Raw genomic sequence first — 25,546 nt, forward strand, 5'->3', positions numbered from 1 at the left:
TGAGCTAACATCCAATGCCAATCTTCCTCTTTTTTGCTGAGGAAGACTGGCCCTGGGCTAACATCCGTGCCCATCTTCCTCCACTTTATATGGGACACCGCCACAGCATGGCTTGACAAGCGGTGCATGGGTGCTCGCTGGGATCCGAAGGCAGCGGAGCACATGCACTTAACGCTTGCGCCGCTGGCTGGCCCCCACTCTACGTATTCTTAATCAATAATAAATAAACTAAGTGAACTAATATCATCATCATTTGTTTTATATTCTACTTCATCCAAAAAGATTTAATGAATTAATAAATAAATTAGGGTCACTTAGTAAAAGTAAAATACATAGAACCTTTCAGTTATTTGGTTATTTCATGGCAGAACTGGCAACAGATGAGTTTTTTCATTGTTCCATATCAGTCTTATGATTATATCATGTCAATTACAAATACCTGTTTTTGATCTAATTCTGACAGTTTTTTCTACCAAAAATATGTTTTAATATTATGATTTTTAAAAACCATCGTAAAGAATCCATCCACATAGGTAAACTCCCTTTTGCCAGATGCCAAACGGGCAATGAGAGTCTTGTCTATGAGAAGTAGATTTCCAGAATAGAAAAACAATTCAGTCTTTGCAGAAGCTTCTACAAACAGGAGATGTGAGAAGTGTTCAGAACAAAGAGGGGGTCATCCCTAAAAAACAGGCAGCTTTGATCTTTCTCCTTGCCTACAGCAAGGTGAAAGGGTAGAGTCTTAAACAAGTCTGATCTGTGTATTTAAGTGAAACGACACTTTCAACATGTATGGGCAAGCGGAAGCGTTACTCAAATGGCGAAAAACACAGGCTCTGGATCTTGTGACTATACAAATATACCAAATGTAGAATACATTCCTTTTCAGTCCTTAAAAGGGAATGATTAGATAGTATAAGAATGCAAATTTGGCAGAGTAATAAAACCCCAAAATAAAATTTCAGACATTTTACATTCTTGCCCATAATTTAAAGTTCTATACTTCTTTCTGGGCTTGTTATGCTTTCTAGACCTGTAACTACTGATACTTTTGACAGACCTGGGTGTCTGTCTGTCTGTCAAAGATGACTCCTTTATGAAGACCCACACATTTGAGAGAAGACCCACAGGATAATAAAGGAGAGGTGTGACAATTCTGCTTGTGTTTTGACTCATCCTGGAGAAATGTATAAGCCCTTCAGGAATTTGCTAATTTTTCCAGAGATAGCATATTTGTCACTGCGAGGTCTAACCAGTTACTGTGTAATGATTGACAGAAGCACTCTTGATTTGTGAGTGCTGGGTAAACAGTGCCCAGGAGCTTCCCTGACACCTATCCACTCAACCGCCACAGAAAGCTTAAATCTGTCTGGCGAACCCAGCGCAAGATCTATGTTTCCAGTGTATAAATCCATCATGGATACTAGGACTTTACATTTCTGAAGTCATAACAGTTTCACTTTTTTGTGGTAGAAACTTCTCGCTCAAGTAGAAAAATGAGAAGAAGTTCTAAGACTAGACTTCTCACTCCACTCTTTATGGGGCAGACCTGAGGTCTCTAGAAGGGGCATGGTAATGGTAACTCCAGGGAACAAACACTTAGTCCCAGGCAACCCTCACCAGGCCTCTAGCCACTGGAAACTAGGTATGAGGCAGAAACCCAGTCACAAAACCACAGATGGAGTAGCAAGGGTGGTTTGATGAGGAGTCCCAGGATGTTGGCCCAAGCCCTTAAATTCGTCTTGTCTTCATCCAGTCCTCAAAATTGGTCTTAAGGGCTGAAGCAGGTCTACCTGCATATAGAGCCCAGATCAGGGTCTACCATATGAGGGGCCAGTAGTGCCACTACAGTTATGTAATTTGTGCTCAAAAGCACCTGGCTGGGCTGAACCCTAGCCCAGAGCTCCTGCTCACCAACCCATGAGCCTCACACAGCCTGTGTTGGGTCATTGGTAGCACCTGTTTATAAATCCTAAACAGGCTCCCTGTGTGCTGGAGTGACCATGCCAGCAGCCTCATTTGGCCCAAAACTCACAATCAGACAGGACTTCAAATGTACACTTTTGGAGACACCCCCAAAAGATGATATACAGTTATAGGGACACCCAGGACTGAAAGTAGAAGACTCGTTCATCATTCAACTTAAACCTTTGTCCCACAAAAGACTACCTATCACTGGTCATGAGACTTTTGTGTGAATCCAAAAATGGCAGACACAGCTCTGCACCAGCAAGCATGGATTGGCAATCAGAGAGTAAGCCAGATTTTAATCTCTGCTCTTCCTTTAGGTCAACCTGCATAATCAGCCCTGTGGCTCTGCCTACACATCACTTTTAAAAATAAATCTGGAAACTATTTTTAAATGCAAATTATATTTTTTGTCATAAAGTGTCAATTGTTTTAACAATTAAAAATATTCCACAATTTTTGAAACTACGTTCTAGCACACCTTCGTTTTAAGTATATCAGGACTGTCACAAAATGGAAGTGGCCTGGCTCTCTCTCTGACTTCTGAGAAGCTCCAGTCAAGGAACAGAAGGGAGGGAGGCAGGAGATGAGCGAGGCAGGCCTGACACCTTCCACTGCAAACACCGCAGCTAACCAAGGCTGCCCATCAGCTCTCATCATTTTTCCTGCAGGAAATGTCATTGCTTCATTGCATTGCAAGAAAATGATGTCATAGTGGGGGGCTCTGATCCATTTCCTGACTTTTAACCTGAGTCTTGTAACCCTTTTCAACTGTACTGCTCCAGAGAAAATGAAACACATTGAAATGTAAAGGCCAGAGTGTCACATAAAGGCCTTTGAGACTCTGGGGTGGGGTTAACTTCTGCATATATATTAATGATCAAAACACAGTTTTGTTCCAGTGTCACATCCTGGAGTGGCATGGACCCAGTACCTAGGAAACTAAAGGGGAAGGAAATAGTCTTCAGGATGTGTCTGTAATTTCTTGGCAGAAACCCTTCCTTTTCCTATATTGGGTTTAATTAGCGGGGATAATGTTCAATTTAATTAGGATGCCTTGCTTAGTTTTTGTCGCGGTGGTGGTTTTTGTTGCTAAACTCTGTGTGAAAATGAAGAATGGCCCCTGAACTGATATTTTAAATCTTACATACTGTGCTTGCGTCTCCACGTCTCGGGACTGGTTACAACCCCAGCCTAAATGACATTATTAAGCTATTTCCTGGAATGTCAAGGGCTGAAATTGCCCTGTCAAGAACGACTCTGTTCTTTCAGGGATTTCAGAGAGCAAGGGCTCGGATTGCATTCTCGCTCTGTTATTAGAAGTTTTTCCCTGGCAGGAAACCACTGGGTCTCAGATAATTTGCATATATCCAATGAGAGTGATCTACTGTTCTACGGAGGTTTTCAAGATTGCATGACAACACCGTGGAAGAATCTCATATGGGGAAAGGGGATTTTTTTTCCCTTTCCCTAAGCCCCATTTTAAATAGTTTCCTTCCCACAAGCCGATGTGTCCACATTCAAAGAGTTATTAGTAACCCAGCCTATTTTCCTGTCTTGGCCTCTGTCACTAGTCCAGTAACATCAGCAGCCACGCAAAACTGGAAACAGCCTGTTTAAAGTAAAGGTGCCTTATTCCTTCTCGTCTGTAAGGTAGACTTTTTTGACGAGTGATGGAGAACCTTAACCATTTAGTCCTCCCAGGCAAGGGCACAGCAAAATGTCTGCTCATTTCTTTGTGAATGCAAGGACAAGAAATAACCCACATATTTCGTGATATCTGAATATACTTTTTAACAGGTTATAACATGGGATTCCAGTTAACCTAAAGCACTTGGCGTTGGACTACTTGACTTACGTATTCGCTTGGGATCCTCCAAATTGTGCCCATTTTGCTGAGACCCTCTTGCTTAAGTTCTGGGAAGTAACACTGTTTTGGACTTCACTGGTCCTACAGCTGGTGCCATAGCAGCTGGATCTCCAACTCTTGATAAAATGCCCAACAGTACCTTAAATCCTTTCAGAACAGAGTGGGATGTAAAGAAGAAAGCAAAATGTAAGTCAATAAATAAATGGCCAGGGTGCCCAATACTGGATGGGAATGCTCAAATAATATTAAAATTAATTCAGACAGGGGCCAGCCCAGTGACCTAGTGGTTAAGTTCGCCGCGCTCTGCTTCAGCAGCCCGTCGTTCAGTTCCAGAGCACGCACCTACACCACTTGAGGGTGGCCATGCTGTGGTGGCAACCCACATACAAAATAGAGGAAGATTGGCATAGATGTTAGCTCAGGTGGAATCTTCCTCAGGAAAAAAAAAAAATTAATTCAGACCCTATACTGATAAATTTGAAGTCCCTACTTGTGTAATCACCAGGTCTAGGAATAGATGTCTTATGGTCATATTAAGTGACAGATAAACATGTGTTGGTTGAAGAACTGAGGATTCAGAGGCACCTACAGGATTTCCAGACACCAACAATTGAGCTGTGTATCCCTGAACATGTCACTCAGCCTCTCTGAATATCATATTTTTCATCTGTAAAGTGAAGGTATTTAACACTGTTATGTCTAAAGTATTACGTCTGAAATTTTTATTCTGTACTTCTCTATTCTCAAAAGAATGGACTTTATGTAGACTTACATTCAAAAGCATCTAATAAATGTGTTCAATGAATCGATAACACGAGACACTATTTTTGAGTGCTTAAGGTGTTTTAGACTTTCTGCTATGGGCTTTACCTGTATACTATCACTAAATTCTCTCAGCAAGTCTGGAAATTGGCTACCCCCATCAGCTTCATTTGACTAGGGAGGAAATTTAGGCTATTGTCTAAAATGCAGAGGGCCAGGATCTGAAGCCAGGTGTTTTCCATTTCAAAGTCCCACCCACTTTCTGCTACACTACACCAGTGTGTCTCAAACTTTAGTGTGCATCGGGATCACCTGGAGGAGGGCTTCCTAAAACACATTGTTGGGACTCAACCCCAGAGTTGCCAGTTTTTACAAGTTCCCAGGTGATGCTGATGCTGCGGTCTTTGGACCATATTTGAGAACCACTGTACTATGCTATTAAGGGCTTCAGATGCAGGACCAAGACATAGAGAATACGAGAACTCTGGCCAAAACAAGAAAGACTTCTTACACTTAGAGACACTCAGCAGCTGAATGGGGGTGCCTGTTGGGAATGGTTGAGCTGTCAGGGGCATATAGATTTTGGGACAATTGATGAAAAGTTGGCCTGAAGTGCCTCTAACTTTCCTTCTAACTATGAAACTGTTTGTCATGAGTGTCAAAGACAAGCTACAGAGAGGCCAGGAGGGAGGGTCATACTCCTCCTCCAGGAGACTCTTCTTATTATGGCCCCAATTCAATGTTTTAACTGTGCTTTGAAGATCTGGAGTCATTTTGGTAATGGCAATGAAGAAAGGCTGAAAAAACATTTCCTTAATTTGGGTAATATGAAATTACAGTTTAATGAAACAACACGCAGGGAACAAGAGGAATTTAAAGAAAGCATTCATTCACTGCCAATTTATATTTCAGATTTTAAAATTCTATGATAATGATATAATTTCAATTTTTATATCATAACACGTAAATCAGAAAAAACAAGGTTAACAATCAAAAAGGGCTAAACTGTACAATTATTTCCATTTTTATTTTATAAGAACATAGAGGGGAAAGTTTAAAGATCAAAATTATTTTGCAAATGTTTCAAAATAATGACCACAAATATAACAAATTTAAGAGGAACATTGCTTCAAATTTATTGTCCATTCTTTTGACCCTAGGAAGAAAAAAAAAGTAAAGTACTGTTTATTTCTACAATTTATCAAAGAAAATAGAGTGTCACTTCTGACATTTAATTTAGCCTTTTTTATGTCACAGGAACCCAATGAAGGATGGCTCAAGTAACAGCATCATGGTACCGCTTAAGGATTTAAGAGGAATCACCAGAGAGAACAAAATTGGTGACACTGGTGGAGGGGGATGGCAGAGAGATATAAAAAGGAAATACATGTATAATAAAATATCTGGCATAAGCATAAAACAGTCAGGAAGAACCATTACTATTGTGGGCAGGGGCTGGCTAGGGAAGTGAGAATCTCTCAGTTGACTATCTCTTTTGGTCCTTTTTTTGTTTGTGTGGTTTGGTGCTTTTAGAAAATTAACAGAAAGTTAAAGGGCACTTTCTGAAATCTTTGATTAAGAGTCAAGAATTTAAATTTGATTAGAAATGAAGGGACAGTAGCAGACTTTTCTTGAGCACTGAGGGGTAGCAAACTTTTCTTGAGCGCCTATTAAGTGCTATGCCAGTCATAAGGCTCTTAATTGTAATTAGATTATTTCATTTTGCAACATATGACGTAGGTGTTATCTGCATTTTACAAATAAGGAAGCTTAGGCTCAGAGAGGTTCAATATTGATTTGCTCAAGGCTACTCAGATAGTAGGCGATAAAGGAAGCAATTACACCTCAAACTCTCTGACTTCAAAAGTACCTTGGCATATCAGGTTCTCCATGTGTCATAAATAATGCTGAAAGCAATTCCTCTTCAATAAACCACTGCTCCTTGGTATGGAAATTCAAATCTACTTTATCTCTTTACTCCTTCCTGGAGATTCTTCTTGGATTCCATGACTGTAGTAAATTCCCCCACGACATGTGAATTGTTTTTAAATGTGAAATATTCCTGCTGTAGGTTTAGACAAGATTTTAGCTACGGCTAGGAAGACAAAAAAATGACATCTAGTATTGCAACCTGCTACTCTGCTACTCTTCTGACTCCCACACTCCCAGTGCCACCTTTCCTGCTCACCTTAGACAGTCCCTGTCCTTGAGGAACTCACATTCTTGGAGAGGAGCTGAATACACAAGGATGCTACTCGAAGAAGCTTGGCTGTACCCTGAGTGTGAGGGGGAGCCACAGAAGGATTTAGAGCAGGGGAGTGATAAAAGCAGATCTGAACTTTAGAGAGATCATTCTAGAGTCTGTCTGGAGGACACTTCTTAAGAAAGACAAGACTGAAAGCAAAGAAGTCTGAGTAAGAGAAGATGGAGGGTCATTATGGTTGGTACAGAGAAAGGGGGACACGTGGAGAAATATTTAAGAGGTACAGTTGTCAGGATATGGTGATCAAGTCAGATGTGAGGAGTCAAGGATGACTCCAAGCCTCAGGCTTGTCCTGAGTGTCATGCGTACCGGCAACCATGCTGGAGATACAGGAAGAAGAACCAGTGTTGAGGACAAGGAGGTGATCAGCTCCATTATGAACATCTTGAGTTTGATGTGTCTGAGGGACACCCAAAGAGAGTTTCCAGAAAACAGCCAGATGTAGAGCTCGTTAGAGCGGGAGAGGCAGCTGGGCTACAGATATGGATGTGTGAGGCATCAGCCCCAAAGGGGTAACTGAGGTTACTGGTCTTTAAGGGGTGAGCAGAGCAAAGGAAGCTTCAGAGGAGATTGAGGAGGAGAAGCCATGGAGAAGGGAGAGAACCAAAAAGTGAATGGTGCGTGGAAGTCAGAGCGGAGAGGATTTCATGGCGAAAGTGGTCAACAGTTTTAAAGGCTGTAGAGAGGTCAGGGAGATGTGGATTGAAAAGAGTCCATTGGGCTTGGCTATCTACAGGTCATGCATGGGCAATCTCTACCATGGAGATTCAGTAGAAGGAAAGAAGAGATAAGTTGTTAAATAAATACAGCCCAGATTAAAACTGTTTTATAGCCCATGCCTTTCAGCACTAGGTTTATTATGAACTCAAAAGAAGGCATCATTTGTATTTGATATGTGACAAACTTAAGCCATGGAGTATCCAATGGCAAATTTCAGTACCCCACTGGCTAGAATCTCAGGCAGAAGTCCTCTGATTTCTTCTATTAAGTTCTTAAAATGGCTGTATATTAACGATGAGATGTGAAACTGAGGATTTACCCTAAGTGGCAAGAATGGGACTCACACATTGCATCCAATCACTGTGTCTTGATTCTCATGGTCAAGAAATCCCTTTGCATCTTCTAGGCTCCTCCCTGTTCCACATGCTAACTGTTACTAAAGTCCTATTGATTCTACCTCCTAAATATCTTCCAAATGTATCATCTCTTCTCCACGCTCACTCTCATTACCTAATTCAGATCTTGTTATTCCTCATCTGGGCTCTTGGTCCTCCTGGCCCAAGTTTCACTTCCCCTCAGTCCCTATAAGTCAATGGAGGACCGGAAAGTGTCTTGCTCGTCTATCTATCTCTACCCTTTGGCCTTTAGCATGATATATGGCATATAATATATACTCAATAAATGTCAAGGAGCAAGTATAAATAAGGAATATTGTACTTAGGGGTTTGGGTTCATACTTCTTGACACACAACAAGAGAAAAGTCATATACTAGTGAACAGAAGATACTCCTCTTGTCAAATAGGTACTGTTTACCATCCAGCACCTAGTAATTCATTTGTTTTAACTAGCAGCTTTCCTTTTCATCCACGACACTAGGTTAATTATGTGATGTAAGAGGATAAAAACTTTTTCTTTTCTTTTTTTTTTTTAGTGAGGAAGATTAGCCCTGAACTAAAATCTGGTGCCAATCCTCCTCTTTTTGCTGAGGAAGATTGGCCCTGGGCTAACATCCGTGCCCATCTTCCTCTCCTTTGTATGTGGGACACCTGCCACAGCATGGCTTGATAAGCAATATGTAGGTCCATGCCCAGGATCCGAACCTGTGAACCCTGGGCCGCTGAAGCGGAGCACGTGAACTTAACCACTACACCACCGGGCTGGCCCAAGAAAAACATTTTAAAACAATCTTTTTGCAAGTAAACTAGAGCTATAAGTTCCTTATTTATTCAATAATATAATGGTAAGTTTTTTTAAAGACAGCCAACAAGGTAATTCTGGTTGGTTTGATATGACAGATTGAATATTGAGCAAAGAAAGGTGTTTTTCTAAAGTGCTTAAAGTAATCTGTGAATCTGTGACAACTCTCATACCGTCTCGCATGAGTACTGTTGCTGGCGTATATTATTTCTTGAGCTGGCATAGGAAGGCCACGTGGTGTATCCCAGGAACACATTAGTGTGGTGGAGGACAGGTAAAGAACCAGCCATTGCTGCTGACGTTCCTCCCTTCTGACTGTTAATTTTCCCAAATGGAATAAAGTTTTGTTTCAAAATCACAGACTGAGACAGGTCTGGAAAGGTCTTTGGAGGCTGGTTGGCCAAGCCCTGTGGTCTTAGAGATGAGGAAACTCAAGTCCACGACTAGTGATGTGTGCAGGTGTGAACTGCTGCCTTGTCCACAGTCCCTGTGGCTCCTGGGGCTGGTCTGAGAGGGCAAGTGTCATTGTGCCATTCCCTACCCCCTCCACCCCTCACTGTGTTTCCCTCTAATTACATCTTCTGTTTCTCTCCCTTCTTTCCTATGGGAAGTCAACTCAGGCATCCAATAATAGCCATCAAGTATTCTCCTCTTTAATAAAATGTAAAGTATCCAACCAACATTGTTATATTCCTAAATGGTTTTGTACTCACATATTAGCACCATTATAATCATTCTGAAATACTAACTGTCAACAAAGAAAACTGAATTTATATGATTGTAGAGAATGGAGGCTCCTGATTTCTACTCAGATTTATGCCCTTTTATAACACAAAAACTTCTTCTTTGTTTTAAATATAACATTTAAAATTTGTATTAAAATATGTTCATAATAATATTTTGGATTAAGAGTAAGGAGCAAGGGAAAAAAAACCCACTAGGATATTTTACATCAAAAGACTAAATTGACTGCATGTCAAAAGGAAAATATGTTGACAATAATTTACAAAGTAATGGGGCTGGCCGGGTGGCGCAAGTGGTTAAGTGTGCGCGCTCCGCTTCAGTGGCCTGGGGTTCGAAGGTTCGGATCCTGGGTGTGCACTGACACATTGCTTGTCAAGCCATGCTGTGGCGGCGTCCCATAAAAAGTAGGGGAAGATGGGCATGGATGTTAGCTCAGGGCCAATCTTCCTCAGCAAAAAAGAGGACGATTGGGATCAGATGTTAGCTCAGGGCTGATCTTCCTCACAAAAATAAATAAATAAATAAAATAATTTACAAAATAAAAGTTGACAAAAAGCAATTCTCAGGGAACTAACCCCTCCCCACCTATTGCTCCCTCTCTGACAAAATATCGTTTATTTTAATACATTAAAATAGACACTTAAGTCCCATCTCATCTCTTAGTAAGTTCCCATCACCTTTGGCATGGTCTCACAGATTAAATGAAATGAAAATATCCTGGAAAAACTAGCTTCCATTTCTAAAATATGAGTTAATTTTTGTCTGTGAGAAACGTAAGAAAGATGGTCCACAAAAGCATGACTATGAGCTGTCACTGGCAGTAGACAGGACTGGATTTACACCCCTCGGGAGGTGTGGCCCAGCAGCGAGGTGCCTGGGCTCCAGATCCCGAGAGACCCGGGAGCGAATCTTGATTCCACACGGCCATCCCAACGTCCTCCTCTGTGAAACGGGAAGGATGAGCTTTGAAGTGTTGTGAGTAATAAAGGTGGTAAAGTGCCTGACCAATAGGAACTGCCCAATAAACAGTACCTACAATAATTCTCCCGTTATCCGGTTTTATGTAACTGATATTATTTTTCCAGAGAAAATAACAAGATAACGGGGATGGTAATGCCCAGAGTTGTGACTATTTTTCTAGATTCTGATTTTTTACTGACCAATTTGAGGAGACCACATAATGAAATCTGTGAGGAAGAAATACTGTAGTTCTGCTTGAGTTTTAACTGAGTTTAACGCAAGGGGATTTAGTTCCTAGAAGTACCAGAAAAATCTTACTACAGCCTAACATGAGGCCTCAGACCTTTGGGCTGAGAGTCATGGATAAATTTGTTTCAGAACACACTTATATTGCTAATGATGCAGCCTAGAAGATTTGCAGCCGGTATGTTGCTGCTAATTTGTCTTCCGTTTAGAGGAAGAGGGTCCTCCACTAATAAATATTCTGTCCCCATATGTTTTTGGACAGCATTTAAAAGGTTTACCTGCATCTTTTATGGGAAGCAAATAGTTCTCAATTCACTGAAAAAAAAAAAAACCACTGTATCACATGAAAAGGGGGAAAATATTTTCTTTCCCCCTTTCATTAAAAAAAACCCCCAAACATAACAATGAATAATGAAAGGAAAACAAATGGACCATTCCATTCCATGGAGGAGGAGCAGAGTAGCTGCAGGGGACAGCTGCAGCACGTCTGGCGTCCCCATTCTTTCCTTTCCCATCACTTTATTACTTACTGGACCAAGAATGTAGACAATTCCGGCTATGGTTGTTTTGCGCTTTAGTTTCTCGACCTCATTCTGTGTTGTGCTCATTTGCCTCTACACTGAGTCCTAAGCTAACAGGGTCACTTCAATGTATTGCACAGAGCCACACAGCAAGGGGCTTATTCCTTTCCTAGCTCCACCCCTTCCCATGAGGCCCTTGAAATCTGGGAGGGTGCACTATCTTGGTCAGCTTGGACTGCTATAACAAACTGCCATAGACTGGGTGGCTTAAACAATGAACATTTATTTCTCATAGTTCTAGAGGCTGGAAGTCCAAGAACAAGATGCTGGCAGATTCAGTGTCTAGTGAGAGCCATCTTCCTAGTTTGCAGATGGCCACTTTCTTGCTATATCCTCACATGGTGGAGAGAGCTCTAGTCTCTTCATCTTCTTACAAGAGCCCTAATCTCATCCTGGGGGCTCCACCTTTATGACCTCACCTAAACTGAATAACCTCCCAGAGGCCCCACTTCTTAATACTACCACAGTGCAGATAAGGGCTTCAACACGAATTCTGAGGGGACACAAACATTCACGTGACGCCTTTGTGGCTGTTTATCAAAATCATTGAACCTTTGGTGCCTCTTTCAAGCATTTCTCACTGTGGTTTTGTTGGGTACCAATTGACTGCAGGCTTACACAGCGTCACTGTGTGACCTTCAACAAGCTGCTAGCAACCGTTTGTGTCCCCATACCCCAAATCCGTATGTTGAAGCCCTAATCCCCACTGTGGTGGTATTTGGAGGTGAATCATTTGTGAGTTTAAGTTTGGATGAGGTCATAAGGGTGGAGCCCCCATGATGAGATTAGTCCCCTTATAAGAAGAGGAGAGAGAGATCCCTCTTTCTCCAGGAGCAGGCATTTGAGCACACAGTGAGAAAGGAAAGGCCATCCACAAGTCAGGAAGAGAGGCCTCACCAAAACCTGACCATGCTGGCACCTTGATCTTGGACTTCCAGCCTCCATAACTGTGAGACATAAATGTGTGTAGGTTAAGCCACCTGGTCTACGATACTTTGTTATAGTAGCACAAGCTGACTGGGACACAAGATGATTTCAATTCTACTAAGATGAAAAGGCACAGGGAGGAAAGAAATAATGAATGTGGTGATTCCTAAGGGGGTGCTTGACTCATTTCTGAAAACACGTTTTTGAACTTACAGAAAAAACTCTTGGAAGTGAACATTTTCCATCATAACGTTGACTGTTACATATGAGTCTGAAAAAAAAAATCAATTTTGTTCTACAATATAATACAACCACAATTTCCCCAGGATCTTCCTTCAAACCATCACTTTTTTCTTTTTTACAAATTTTCATAGCTTTTGAATTTCCTGATGTGTACTACATTTACATAAGAGAATTTTAATTTTTAGGCAGACACTTAAAAGTGCAGCTTTTAAAAGCATTTTCAGTGTTTTGTTTGTATGTGAAAGAAGTGTGAATCAGCAGCATGTTTTACAATATTTATTACAGTTTTTAATAAAATTTTTAAAGTATTAGTTATTTCCTTCAGCGTGTAGGGGATCTAACAACATAACTATATGGAAGTTCATTAAATGAAGAATCACTATCTAGAATTCTGTATCCCAACAAATGATCCACCTTCCTTCTGAGAAAGTTGTGTGTTTTCTAGAATTTTGATAAATAATACATTTATCTCACTGCTGGAAATTGTCTCTAATATAGCTGAGATTTCTACATGGTAACAATGGTTTGCTCAGGCTTCATTTGCTCCTTGTGGGCTCGGGCAGTGGTGTACTTATTAATGCAAAACATCATATCCCATTATGTCAGCCACTCATCCTCACTAATGAAACGTGATTTGCCAGTATGGATTAAGTGGCATCAAGTCGTCCAAAAACGCTCAGCAAAGACATGCTGCTCATTAAATTTATCTAGAACACTCACCCAAACTAGTGCTGCATTTTATGCAGGCGGGAAAACTGAGATTCTGTCCAAAAGTGGAACTAAGAAAATCTTGTGCCAGGAAGAGAATTTGCATCAGAATCTCTTGGGTCCATGTGTCAAAAATGCGCATTCCCTGCCTCCAACCCCAGAGTTTCTGACATAGTAGGAATGGTCTTGAATTGGATCCAGAAATCTGGTTTAACAAGAATCCTGGGTGATTCTGATGTCATTGATCCACTTTGAGAAACATGTTGTAGTTGTGTTAGGTCCTATACTTGGCTTTGAAATCACATACCAAGAAATTGTATTCTGAGCAAGAAGGGGAAAGGCAACTCTGAAGTTGGAGAACATTGCTCTGTTTTCAACTAATTTTCTCTTTCCCCAGACATTTTAGGTGGCCTCACTGTTGGGTCTCCATGGGGCTGGCTTACCAAGTTCTGCATATATTTTTTCATTCTTTTCTCCCTGCCCTTCATCCTACTTTAAGCCTAGATGTTATGGGTGTCATGCCCAAGATGATAGTCAGATGATTGATTAACTATCCATGCTAAAGGGTTATGGCTGCCACCACTTTAATGTGTGCTTCTCCTAGGCATGTGCTCCCTTTAACAAAGGGCTCTAGGAAGTTGTGATGTTCACCACAAGGGAGAAATCTCAAACTAATCTTCTAGACGCCCTGGCAGTATAGTGGGGGAGGTAATTTTGGTCTGCCCACCTCAACTCTTGGCGAGCCTCCTTGTAAAATCAACTTGGTTTCTAAGAATGTACAGGATTTCCTTTGCAGACTTATGTAGAAGTTGAAGAGGACAAGATTGACCACAAAAGACATTGAGAGTGCCAATTTCTTGTCTTCCGGCTTTGCTGGCTGGTGTTGATAGGATCAAACTGGAAAAAAAATTGGCTAACATTACCCAAATCCACTTGACCCTAGTGTAATACTGACTTGAATCACAAAGCTGGAATAAGAGTTTGCAGTGGGAAATATCTCTTTCCAGAGGGAGGATGTTCAACCCACGAAGGAGTGACCCAGTATCAGCCGTAGGAATTTGGACTCAGAAATCACTGTGCTTTTCTCCCAGTGACCCTGTTCTAACCTTCCTAAAGGCTGGAGCCATACATCTTAATGGTCTAGCAGAGGAAGAGAGGCTACAAGGTGGGTGATGAGGAAGCCTGGGATAAATCTGGACTGATAAAGAGAATCTGGCTTCTGAATCTGTCCTTACTACTCATTAGCTGTGTGACCTTGGGCAAGTTACATTAACTCTTTAGCCTCAGTTTACTATGTGTAAAATGGGGAAGTACACTGACACATAGCAAAGTTTCAGTTCCTATTTCTCTTATTATCATATCATTAATATTATTAGGCCTCTTGGAAAATGTTAGAAAGTTAAATTTGATGTTGGCCTACAGCAGTCTCTCTGCTGGGGTAGGAGTAGGAAGAGTGCGAGAATTTCTTCCAAGTGTTTTCTCGCCAAAGAGCATATACACCTTTCTGCATTCATGGGATAGAAGCTAAATTGAGGTATCTGTATTTGACTAATATTAAGAATATTAAGGATGCTGCTTTCAATTTCCACAAAGAGCTCTTAGTATCTGTCTCTATTAGTATTGTGGGTTGAAATAACAATTGGCTGCTGCTACGTACAACCATACCTTCTGTTATCACATCAACATATTTCTATTCATTCATTCAGAAACAATTATTGAGCATCTATAAAGTGCTAGGCACTGGCTAACATGGTTATACAAGATATAGTGGTAAATCAGAGAGACAGATGAAATATTCAAATACCAGACTTTCCATTTTAGCGTTCAGGATGGAACGAGAATTGGATCCCCCTTTCTGGAAGCTTACATTTATGTGTCCATTCTGGATAAATCTTGCAGAAAGGTTGACAAGCGCTGTCAGGGACACACAGAGCATGACGAAGCTCAGGCACAGGTCCAAGGCTGGGAGTGTCAGGTGGTACTCCTCATAGTGTGGTGGGTCCTGATGGGAATTTTGCAAATGGAAAAGGAAAGGCAACTGCACAGCCAAGGTAATTGGTCCCTGCAATGCCTGAAAATGAGCAGAAGCAATAGGGGCCAAGGACAGCAGATTCCAAGGCTACTGCAAAATGAAGAGGACAGCCCATAATGCTTAGAATCACAAAGTGAAACTAGCTTCCCACTGAAAATAAAGCAGAGATAAATTGTTACTTTGGGAAGCAGATTTTTCCAAAGCTTCTTAGCAATATGAAGAAAGAAAGAGATGGCGGGTTTCGTCTCTCCTACTAGGAAATGAAGGAGAAATGGATGACAATCTCCTCTTTAGGCCCTTGTCTTCTTCTCTTGAATCCATTCTCTGGGAGAACAACATGTCAGCCAACTGGGACAAAAACGAAATCAATTCCACTCCAACAAACATTTATTTTTATCTCCTGTAATGTGTTGAGGACAAGTCTGGAGTGGGAAAAACAAAGAAGAATAAACAGAACCTCTGCCTTATCCTAAGACCTTGCTAATCAGGGTGTGGTCCACAGTTCAGGAGCACTAACATCCCCTGGAAGCTTGTTAGAAACGTAGAATCTCAGACCTCACCCAGATCTACTGAATCAGAGTCTGCATTTTAACCAGATCCCCAGGTGATTCACACATACATTAAAGTTTGAGAAGCACTGCTGTTGCCATGGGAACAAGATCTATAATCAGATCAAGGTAGTCTATCTGTATCATGGGATTACTTGGCTCTATACTGTTGAAATGCAAGATATCATAGACTTTTCATCCTTTTTTAGGGGGAGAGGTAACAAGGAGATTGGAAGGAGATCCCAAATTGAGGAGTTGAGACTTGAAAATACATTATTAAAAATAGAGGAGCCTACAGATCCATTTTTTCAAAATGAAATTCGGGAGCACTAATACCGGTTCTGTCCTTCCCAAATTATAATACTCAAATACGATAATCACAGAAACTTGTAGAAAATGTTTGGAGCAGGAATCAGATAACAAACATTCATTTAAAACATAGGTTATTACTGAAATCCATCATAGTAAGGCATCCATTAGACAGAATTCAATTATAATTGGAAGTCACATTCTCTGTAGTCCATCCTGGCCTAGTGGAGATTTGACCTTCAAACCCACTCTACCATCCTACACGATGTCCGTATATTTACCAGGTATCTCTGGGTCCACTCTTGGTGCCAACAGTAGGAGTATACCGGTCGTGATGGCCTGTGAAAGGACAATGGAAAAATAACATCCATGATAAAACATACCTCAGGGAAGAGTTCAATCTGTCTCACGGTTTGACAACTTTATCGTGAACTAGAAGGAACAGCACGTGGCTAAATGGATTTATGACTCTGATCTCCTCCTTATCCATAATGACAATGAGGAAAACAAGCCATCAGTGTCATAAAGACATGATTCAGACAAGCTCATATTTTGATTTTCTGTGTTGCCTTTGCCATCACAATTATAACCTACGCTACTGTAAGGTGTCACTGCAATAAAAAGTTGGCTTTATAACCATTGCCATATGTTTTATTTTGATTAATTGTCTATTGTGCATCTTTCTCACAAATTGCTAAAACTATGAACGGGAGGAACCAGAAAGGAAATGTGTCAGAGAACCTGAAAACCCTCCCAGCAGCAGCATTATCTTTTACTATTTGCTTTCTTTTGAGATTCTGCAGCCCCGGCATGCTGGTGGGATACAAATGCGCGTTTCTCAAGTAACAAAGATTATCATTAGAATGAATGCGTGATGGGGCATTTATTGTTCTGGGTGCAGTGGTGTCCAGCTTTTCAAAAGAGAGTTCTTTATAGTCTCCATTGAAGGAAAAAGGCCCAAAGTGCAGAATGAGAATAGCTAAACAAAGGAGGGAATGGTGTTACCAGAATTGAGCAATAGATAACGGAAAAAAAAAATTCTACGCTCATCTTTGCTTCAGCACTGGGTCTGATGAAGGAGACCATTGTGGTCATTGAGCCTGGAAATCGCTTATTCCCAACCCGTAAATCATTTGTTCCCAGTCAAGGAATGTTTTGAGGTTGAGAGAGAAAACCAGGAAGAGATGTGCCTGAAATAAGATATAGAATGAGGACAGGACTAAAAATAGATATAATTTAGGTTTTTGACAGAGAAATAAACATGACTGAATGTATAGCATCAACAAATTTAAGGGGGAAAAAATCAGAGCTTTTACCAATATGGTTTTGTGGTATGCTGCTTTTATAGCTCCGAGTCTGGCATATTTATTGTTTTGAGACCTAGCTTTTCGTTTTCCTGGCATATTTTATTTTGAACGTTGGATTTAGAGAATTTGAGAGAGAGGGGGAAGCACACACACGTACACTCGCACAAAACGTCTCGTGTAGCTAAGCCTGAAATTCCAGACTTGGCATCGCCATACCATAAAACTCCCGTGGATAAAAACAGAACCATCTGTAGTCAAAAGAGGTTGGCTTGATTCTGCAAGAGGAAAGTTTCCAAGGGACCCTATGGAGGTTGAGCCAGCACAAATAGCACAACAAAACAGGAGAGTTATTAAGATCAACTGTAACACTGATGCTAAGCGTGGGGCCAGTCTATGCCTTCAGAGGCACGGTGCTCCATTAACACGTCACTCCTCTGTGAGAGAGAAACACTGAAGCGAACGAGATGGAAGCCAAGGATAGCAGCGCCCCTCTGCTGGTTTAACTCCAAGTCTAAGGCTGACATTATCAGATGCTTAGATTCCAGGTTGCCTTAACTACTTTGGCATTTTCCTTTCCTTTCAAAAGTTAAAAAATGCTGCAGAACTGCAGTTGCCTGTTATTTCTGTTGTAACTGCCAGCTTGAATTTTGCTTTGTTTATACAAAACTTTGAAAAAGATCTTTTCGTGGAGTGCACAGGTGTACGAATGCCGTTCAGTAACTTGTCAAATCTACCCTAGGGACGGTGGCTCAGGAGCCAAGCACACTCACCTTCACGGGTGCCCCCTCACACCAATAGTCACAGCCTTCCCCTTCTCTTCCTGTCATTTCTTTTTTTAAATTTTGTTTTTAGACAAGGAAGGGGGAAAGAATAAAAAAGGAAGAGATTTAAGGAATTCCAGTGGGAAAAGGAAGTGGGCCAGAGGGAGTGTCTGAGTGGTGGAAAGTCGGGCACTGCAGGGCAGTCAGGCCGGGAGGCAGGACAGGGAGGATGAGTGCAGAGAGAAGGCTCCGCCCTGCACTTTCCTCCCGCAGCTCTTCTCCACAGGCCACTGACTTGCTCTGTGGGCAGTTGGAGGGACACTACTTGGGTTTTGCCCCGTTGCTGCTAACACTCTGCATGATCATTGTGAGCCCTCCCATTAAATCTTTAAATTGCCCAAGTAAAGGATGTGGTTCCCAGAAGCGGATGAATTGAAGGAAGCGGGAGCAGTCACAACAGAAATAGAAACTTTTAGAGGAATCATTTTAATACGGGCTAATTTATTCACTTACAGCATCTATTGTGGGCCTACTAGGAACAAGAGGTGTGATAGGCACTGTGCACATAGAATAATGATAATAGCAGTTAACTTTTGCTGAGCACTTACTCTATGTCAGGCACTATGGTCATCACTCTACCTGTGTTAACCCATTTACTCCTCATAATGAATGACCCCATGATGTAGCTCTTCTCCTGCTTTTTAAATGAGGCCAGAGAGGCTAAATGAGATGAGCAAGCTCACCAAGTAATAATTGTACAAAGAGTGGTTCCGACTCTCCATGGAATTTACAGTCCAGATGTGAAAATATTGCGCTTATCAGAATGTCCAAAAATGTAGGCCAGAAGAGTGAGTGCTTTCTGTGTGAGCAGAGCTCAGTGACAAGATACCACTTCCAGGGGGAATAATCGCTGATGAAGTCACCACGTAGCAAACAGGATCCAGAAAGGGTTTGAAGGAGGGATGTGATTTCAATGGGAGATGGCAGAGGGAAGTGGCAGTTATGCTTGGGGACCAGTGAGTGAGGGACCCAGACCAGTGGGAGGGTAGTTCTTGGCCAAGAAGAGTAGAAAATCAGGCTTGAAAGCCACTTGAGGCCAGGTTGGGGAGAGCCTCAGAATTTGGGCTAATATATGTGGACTTTGGACAATGAAGCAACACTAAAGAGTTTTTTGGTTTTTTTGAGGGGGCCCTGCGCTAACATCTGTTACCAATCTTCCTCTTTTTCTTTTTTCTCCCCAAAGCCCCAGTACATAGTTGTGTATCATGGTTGTAGGTACTTCTAGTTCCTCTGTGTGGGACAGTACCTCAACATGGCTTGATGAGCGGTGAGTAGGTCTGCGCCCAAGATCCCAACCGGCGAACCCCGGGCCGTTGAAGCAGAACACGTGAACTTAACCGCTATGCCACCAGGCCGGCCCCTAAAGGTTTTTGAGGAAGGAGCTAGCCTTACACAGTAGAGGTTTAGAAAAATGAGCCAGTTGTTGCATGCATGCTGGATTGGAATGGAGTGAGGCCTGGAGGTCTCTGTAGGACTTTGGTCTCAAAACTTTTTTCTTTATCTCTATCACAGTAAGAAATATATTTTGCATCATGGTCAACTTAGAAGTATTTTTATATCTAACCAAAATAGTATTACCCTTATTATGTGTGATACATTCTAATATTCTCTATTCTATTCTTTTCATGTTTTGTAAATGCTGCAGGCTACCCAGTAGATTGGTTTTATAACCCACTACTGGATAGATTCTCACAGTTTGGCTATCAAAGTTATCTACGCATAAAACCTGGGTGCCGCTGGGAAGTGATAAGGGTGGTGATGGGGTTTACAGAGAGAAGAGGAAGGAATGCATAGGCACATGCTTTGTAGGGAAAATCAAAGTTACTTGGCAACTGATTGGATGTGGTGGAGTGAGAGTGCGGAGTGGGGCCGAGGCGGCTGGTTTAGGACATCGCTACCCAAAAGCACAGTCCTAAGGACCGGAGCATCAGCGTCCCTCGGAAACTGTGAGACCTGCAGAATCTCAGCCTCACTCCAGACTTACTGAATCAGTGTCTGCATTTTAACAGGATCCCGGGGTGATTCGTATGCACATTACAGTTTCAGAGGCACTGGATCAGAGGAAGTGATTGAGTCAAAAGTCACTCCAGGATTTGAAATCAGGTTCAAAGACAAGGAAGTCAGGAGAAGAAATAACTGCTTTTGGTGGTAAAATGATTCATTTTTTGGGCAAGCTAAGCTTAAAGAATCTTAGGATATCTAAGTGGAAAATCGACCGTTAGGTGGTTGCAAACCACAGGACTGTGGAAGCTGTAAGAGACTTGAGCAATGGTGCCATCAAGTCCCTTCTCTAATAGATGAGGAAACTGGGACTTGCGTGGGTAAGGCTGGTCCTGTCCTTCTCCCAAAGGCCTGTCTCCAAGCCGGGCTCTGGGTACAGCACTGCTGCCCGCCACTGGACCAATCACTGGACCCTCCCGGCTTCAGGCCCTGTGTTTAAACTCACTGTACGTCAGTCTCTTCACCAGAGCTTGATCTACAAGCAGGTTTTCCAGGATTAAAGTAGAGCTCAGACTTTAGGGCCCTATGGTCTCCTTGCTGCATACTTTCTAGCAGCTGATGCCTTTAAATAACCTAGTTCAGAAATTCTAGGAAAACCGCTTGTCATGTGGCTGTCAGAATAGAGCTAGGAGAGTCTGAGGACCAATATTTATGAAGAATTTAGAAAGCCTCGAATGAAAGGCACAGAACAAATGCAAAGTACGGTATCACTTGTAAAAATCTATCTCTTACAAGTCTCAAAGGAGATAGGGAGTCATTTGCAAAAGGAAATGTCAATATGATTGAAATGTACAAATTATCTTTCCTTCAGAAGGAGATACACTTTGCAGGCAAGTTGAGAAGTGACTGGCAAGGAAGGTTGTGGAGTGAGTCAGAGACCTTTTGAAGTTGACCCTGATCAAACAGAGCTGTGGATCACTGGGAAACTCACTAGGAAAAGAATCATGTTGTTCCAAATTTGGACACTATTGAAAGAGCGAGCATTCTTATTGCTTTCCTTCTCAGGAGGATTTTTTCCTGCTTTAGTATAAATACCAGCTTGACCTTGAATCCTTGTAACCTAATCAGAGTTCAACTGTACAGGGAATTCTGTACCACCAGAATGGAGAGCATGGGACTCATTCACTCGTTCAGCAATATTTATTGAGCAATATTTATTGAACACCTAGTATGTGACTCACTCTGTTGTGAGTGCTGGAGGTACAGCAGTAAACAAACAAACAAACAAAAATGCCTGCTCTTGTATAAAATGCATTTTGGGGGAAGGGGACAGACAAACAAGAAATAAGTAAATTATTTAGTATATTGGATGGTGATAAGGGCTATGGGGAAAAAAGTAGAGCTGGGTATGAGAGATGGGGATTGTCAGATGGGGGAGGTTTGCAATTTTAAATAGAGTAATGAGGGTAATGAGGGAAGGTATCAGTGAGAAAGTGACATTTGAAAAATTGAAGGAAGTTAGGGAATGAACCATGTGTGGAAAGAGGTTTCAGGCCGAGAATAGGCAGTGCAAAGGCCCTGAGGCAGAAACACACCTTGACATATTTGAGAACAACAAGGAGCCAGTGTGATGAGAAAGAAATGAGCTAACAGTAGGAGATAAGGTTCAGGAGGTAACAGGATGGGGAACTCAGCAGGTCATCAGGGAATGGGATGGGAGAGTGAGCAAACGGCAAGGGATTAGGAAGAAAAGCCTTGGACAGAGAGTAGGGCACAGATGAAAGGCATGGTATTAACTAGCACTTGTGCAGGGCTTTAAAATTGTCAGAGCTCTTTATTATACAATCTTTGTTTAAATTGTGTTCATTGTCACTAGCATCTTAGGATTAGTTTCACATGGGCTCTCTTTACCTGTAAAATTCCCCACTTTACAGGTAAAGGCAATGAAGACCTAGCTGAGTGAGGGTCCTGCTCATGACCACATACCAAGAACATCAAAGTCAGGCCTTGAACACAGGTCCCCACCTCTCTAGATTCTACCTCTCTGACTCCACTTCCCCATGCTGTCACTCTCAAAATCAAATAGCCATCAGCTAGCTATGTGCTGGAGACACATCACACTTCTCTGGGCCTGCCTGATAAAACAGATATTTGATGTAGAGCAAGCCTATATTCAATAATTTGTGATCCTAATCAAACCACCAATATCTGTTGAATGTATTATGATAGACTCTGCAGGGATAGGCAAAGAACTATAAGAAAGGGATGCAGGATTGGACTATAAGCATGGTCTTGTTAAATGCTGGGTCAGTTGTGCAGTCAGATTTTTTTTTTTTTTTTTTTGGTGAGGAAGATTCGCCCTGAGCTAACATCCGTTGCCAATCTTCTTCTTTCTTTTTTTTTTTTCCTGCTTGAGGAAGATTAGCCCTGAGCTAACATATGTATGTTAACATTTTGTATGTGGGATGCCTCCACAGCATGGCTGATGAGTGGAGTAGACCCGTGCCTGGGATCTGAACCCTCGAACCTAGGCTGCCGAAGTGGAGTCTGCAGAACTTGAACCACTCAGCCACCGGGCTGGCCTCTGAAGTCAGATTTTTTAAAAAATTAAATAGAATAGAAAATATCAGAATTCATTTCACACAGAAGGTTAAGTATTGTTTTGTGAAACTTTTGTTGTACAGATCTGGTGATATGCATATATCACTATCTATTTACCTAGAGAGAAATACATAGATGTATTTATGTACATTCTGGGTCGCAATGTAAAACGTTTTTCTTACTCTGGATCATCAACAAAAAGTTTGGAAGCTGCTGAGTAAATTGTCACTGCCATCTCTGCATTCTAGTAGACGTTTAATAAATATTTCTTTGAATGAACGTATGGTTTCGGGTAGGAGAAGAGGAAAAAAGCAGAAGGTCAAGACTGGGGTAGTAGATGTGAAAGAATGTTTTAAAAAAGGAAAGAAAAAAGAAAAACATCATCCAGTGGTTTCCTCGTTTAGTTCCACATTCCCACTATCCTGCTTTCCCCCATCTGCAGACGGTCAATAAACCCCACTAGATGGAGTTCCTTTAAAATTAAGACCTTGTTTTATTCTCCATTGTAACTCAAGCATGTAGTTGGCTATTAATACATATTTAATAAATAGATTAAAATTTTATTTCCCAGGGTTTCGCTTTTAGGTGATATCTCAGTTAAATTTTGATTTTTTCAATGACGTAAAATGTTGTCTCTCCCAGGAGTGGCTACATTTTAATAGAAAACTCCCTAAGATCAAAAGCCTTCCAAATCAAATTCTTGGTCTCCAGTGGTGAATTTCAGGCATCACAAGAAACAATGAGAGAAGGAATTGTTGCCACCGGGGGCCTCTGTAACTCCTCTTAAATCATACCACCACGGAAGACAGCTATTCACGATGCTCATGTGTCCATTTCTTTGACCCAGGGAGCTGAGGCACCAGTCCCATCCTTCATGCTGTGCAATCATTCAGTGAACAGACATTGAGCGCCTACTTGGTGCCGTCTTGACTTGGCACACGCACACTTTCCTAGTGAACTGTGACGTTAGTAAAGTCCATCACCCAACCTCTTGAATTATTTTTAGTTCAAAGAGTTGTGAGCAAAGAAAAAGGTGGGAGAACTAATATCTTGGGCTTGCAAATCTTTGGGTCATGTAGACACTCCTCAGTGTTTCTAATGAAAGCATTAGTCTGAAAATTATTTTATTTTGTTCTCCATTTTTAAATTATTTTTCATGGTTTGTATATTTTTTCTAAATTCAAATTTCAAAAGATACATTCCAGTTTCTCAGAATATCAAGGTGAGAAGATTAAAATAAAATAGCTTTTTAAGAATTTCTTGAACAGCATTTCATCGTAGTATGCTGTAATCATATGCTACATGATATATAGTATACGTGATAAAATAATATTAAGAAAAATCCTATATTTAAGAGGCAACTAATAGATATCAACTTTGTAAGGTAAATTCCAATTTTCTGTAGAATTTTGACTTCATATTGTTGGAAAATTAAAAAGGACACGTTATTCTGTTTCCTCTTTCCCTCTCTCCTTCCTTTACTTTCTCAATATATGTAATAAAGTATTTTCCTACCAAAGCTCCATTCCAGACGGCACAGGCAATCCAGACACTCCAGCCCGTGAACCAAAGCTTGTAAGAAAAGACTGGGAAGAAGGCAATTACTCCAGAGAACACACTGAGAGCCCCCAGAGGAATGAGAATCCGGCCAGCAGCCTGGTAGAGGCTCTGCATTTTCCTCTGTGATTTGAATCCCCGCTCTCAAAGATGTTTTGTTACCAAAACACGAGGGTATGTCAGTCCTTAATAAACAGAAGTTTCTTAGTGACAGTAGCCATGACACATGTGGACTGTTGATCTACTTGGAAACAAGCTTCTATTTGTTTCACCAAAGATAATAAAATGTAATGAAATAATCCTTGACATAAACTTGATGCAGTAAATTCTAATACTAGTTTACTTGAGAGAGAGAGAGAGCAAGCATGAGAAATCATTCCTCTTTTTGGGTTACGGCCTTCATTCCCTTCATTCTGCCCTGTTGTGGGGAGTGACCACTTCCTGGCTTAATCAGATTCAAAGGCTTGCTGACTGAGCTAATTGTTTCTCCACTCAACCTGCCTGGCGGTTCCAGCATAAAGCCAACATCCTTTGTGCACAATAGATCCACATTCCCAGCACAATTTCCCACAAAACAAAGTAAAAATAAGCACTCTGATCACTTTTCATTACTTTTAATTTAAATGATTTAAAGCAAAAATGAGACCTCTCCTCTCATTCAAAGTTCAATTCTCCTACAATTATTTTTGAGTTTTTGACAAATATTTTTGATAGGGATTCATCCTCAAATAGGCATAAGCTTCGTTATGGAGTTCTGCATTGTTTTTACTGAACTGGCTTCACCTTAATTATTTTATTATTGCATAATTCAATTATCAAGTAAAGGGCAAAGATGGAAATGTATGCACTTGTAAAATAAACTTTGAAGAGTAATTTATTGGTTCAATAAAATACTGATCTCTAATAATTCTTGAATAGTAATTCAAATTTTAGAGGTTGAATTTATGTACATTAAGCAATTGCAAAAGTTCATCTCTTAATTTCTCATGCATTTGAGAAAGTGGTGATATTTGCCTTTGATTGATAGGAGGTGTTTGACTGTTTCTTCCAAGATAATAACTTGAAAACACAGAGCACTCTTTGAAGCTATCTAAATAATTTTCCTGTTCAATATTAATACCTTTTTTCTTTAATAAAATGATGAAAAATAATTTTTTTTTTTGGTGAGGAAGATTCACCCTGAGCTAACTTCTATTGCTGATCTTCCTCTTTTTTTTTTTTCTTGAAGAAGACTGGGCCT

General features: G+C 41.0%; 1 protein-coding gene across 1 annotated transcript; it reads right to left on the reverse strand.

The window, feature by feature from the left end:
• Positions 1-6,784: 6,784 nt before the first annotated feature.
• TMEM212 (transmembrane protein 212) lies at positions 6,785-24,423 on the reverse strand. Its single transcript, XM_058555615.1, is given in 7 exon segments — positions 6,785-6,876; positions 7,173-7,263; positions 14,995-15,196; positions 15,198-15,361; positions 16,361-16,385; positions 16,387-16,418; positions 24,265-24,423. Coding segments are annotated over 7 exon segments (765 nt in total).
• Between the last annotated feature and the right edge of the window lie 1,123 nt (positions 24,424-25,546).

Source organism: Diceros bicornis, chromosome 15 (genome assembly GCF_020826845.1).
Source record: "Diceros bicornis minor isolate mBicDic1 chromosome 15, mDicBic1.mat.cur, whole genome shotgun sequence".
NCBI classification, from domain to species: Eukaryota; Metazoa; Chordata; class Mammalia; order Perissodactyla; family Rhinocerotidae; genus Diceros; species Diceros bicornis.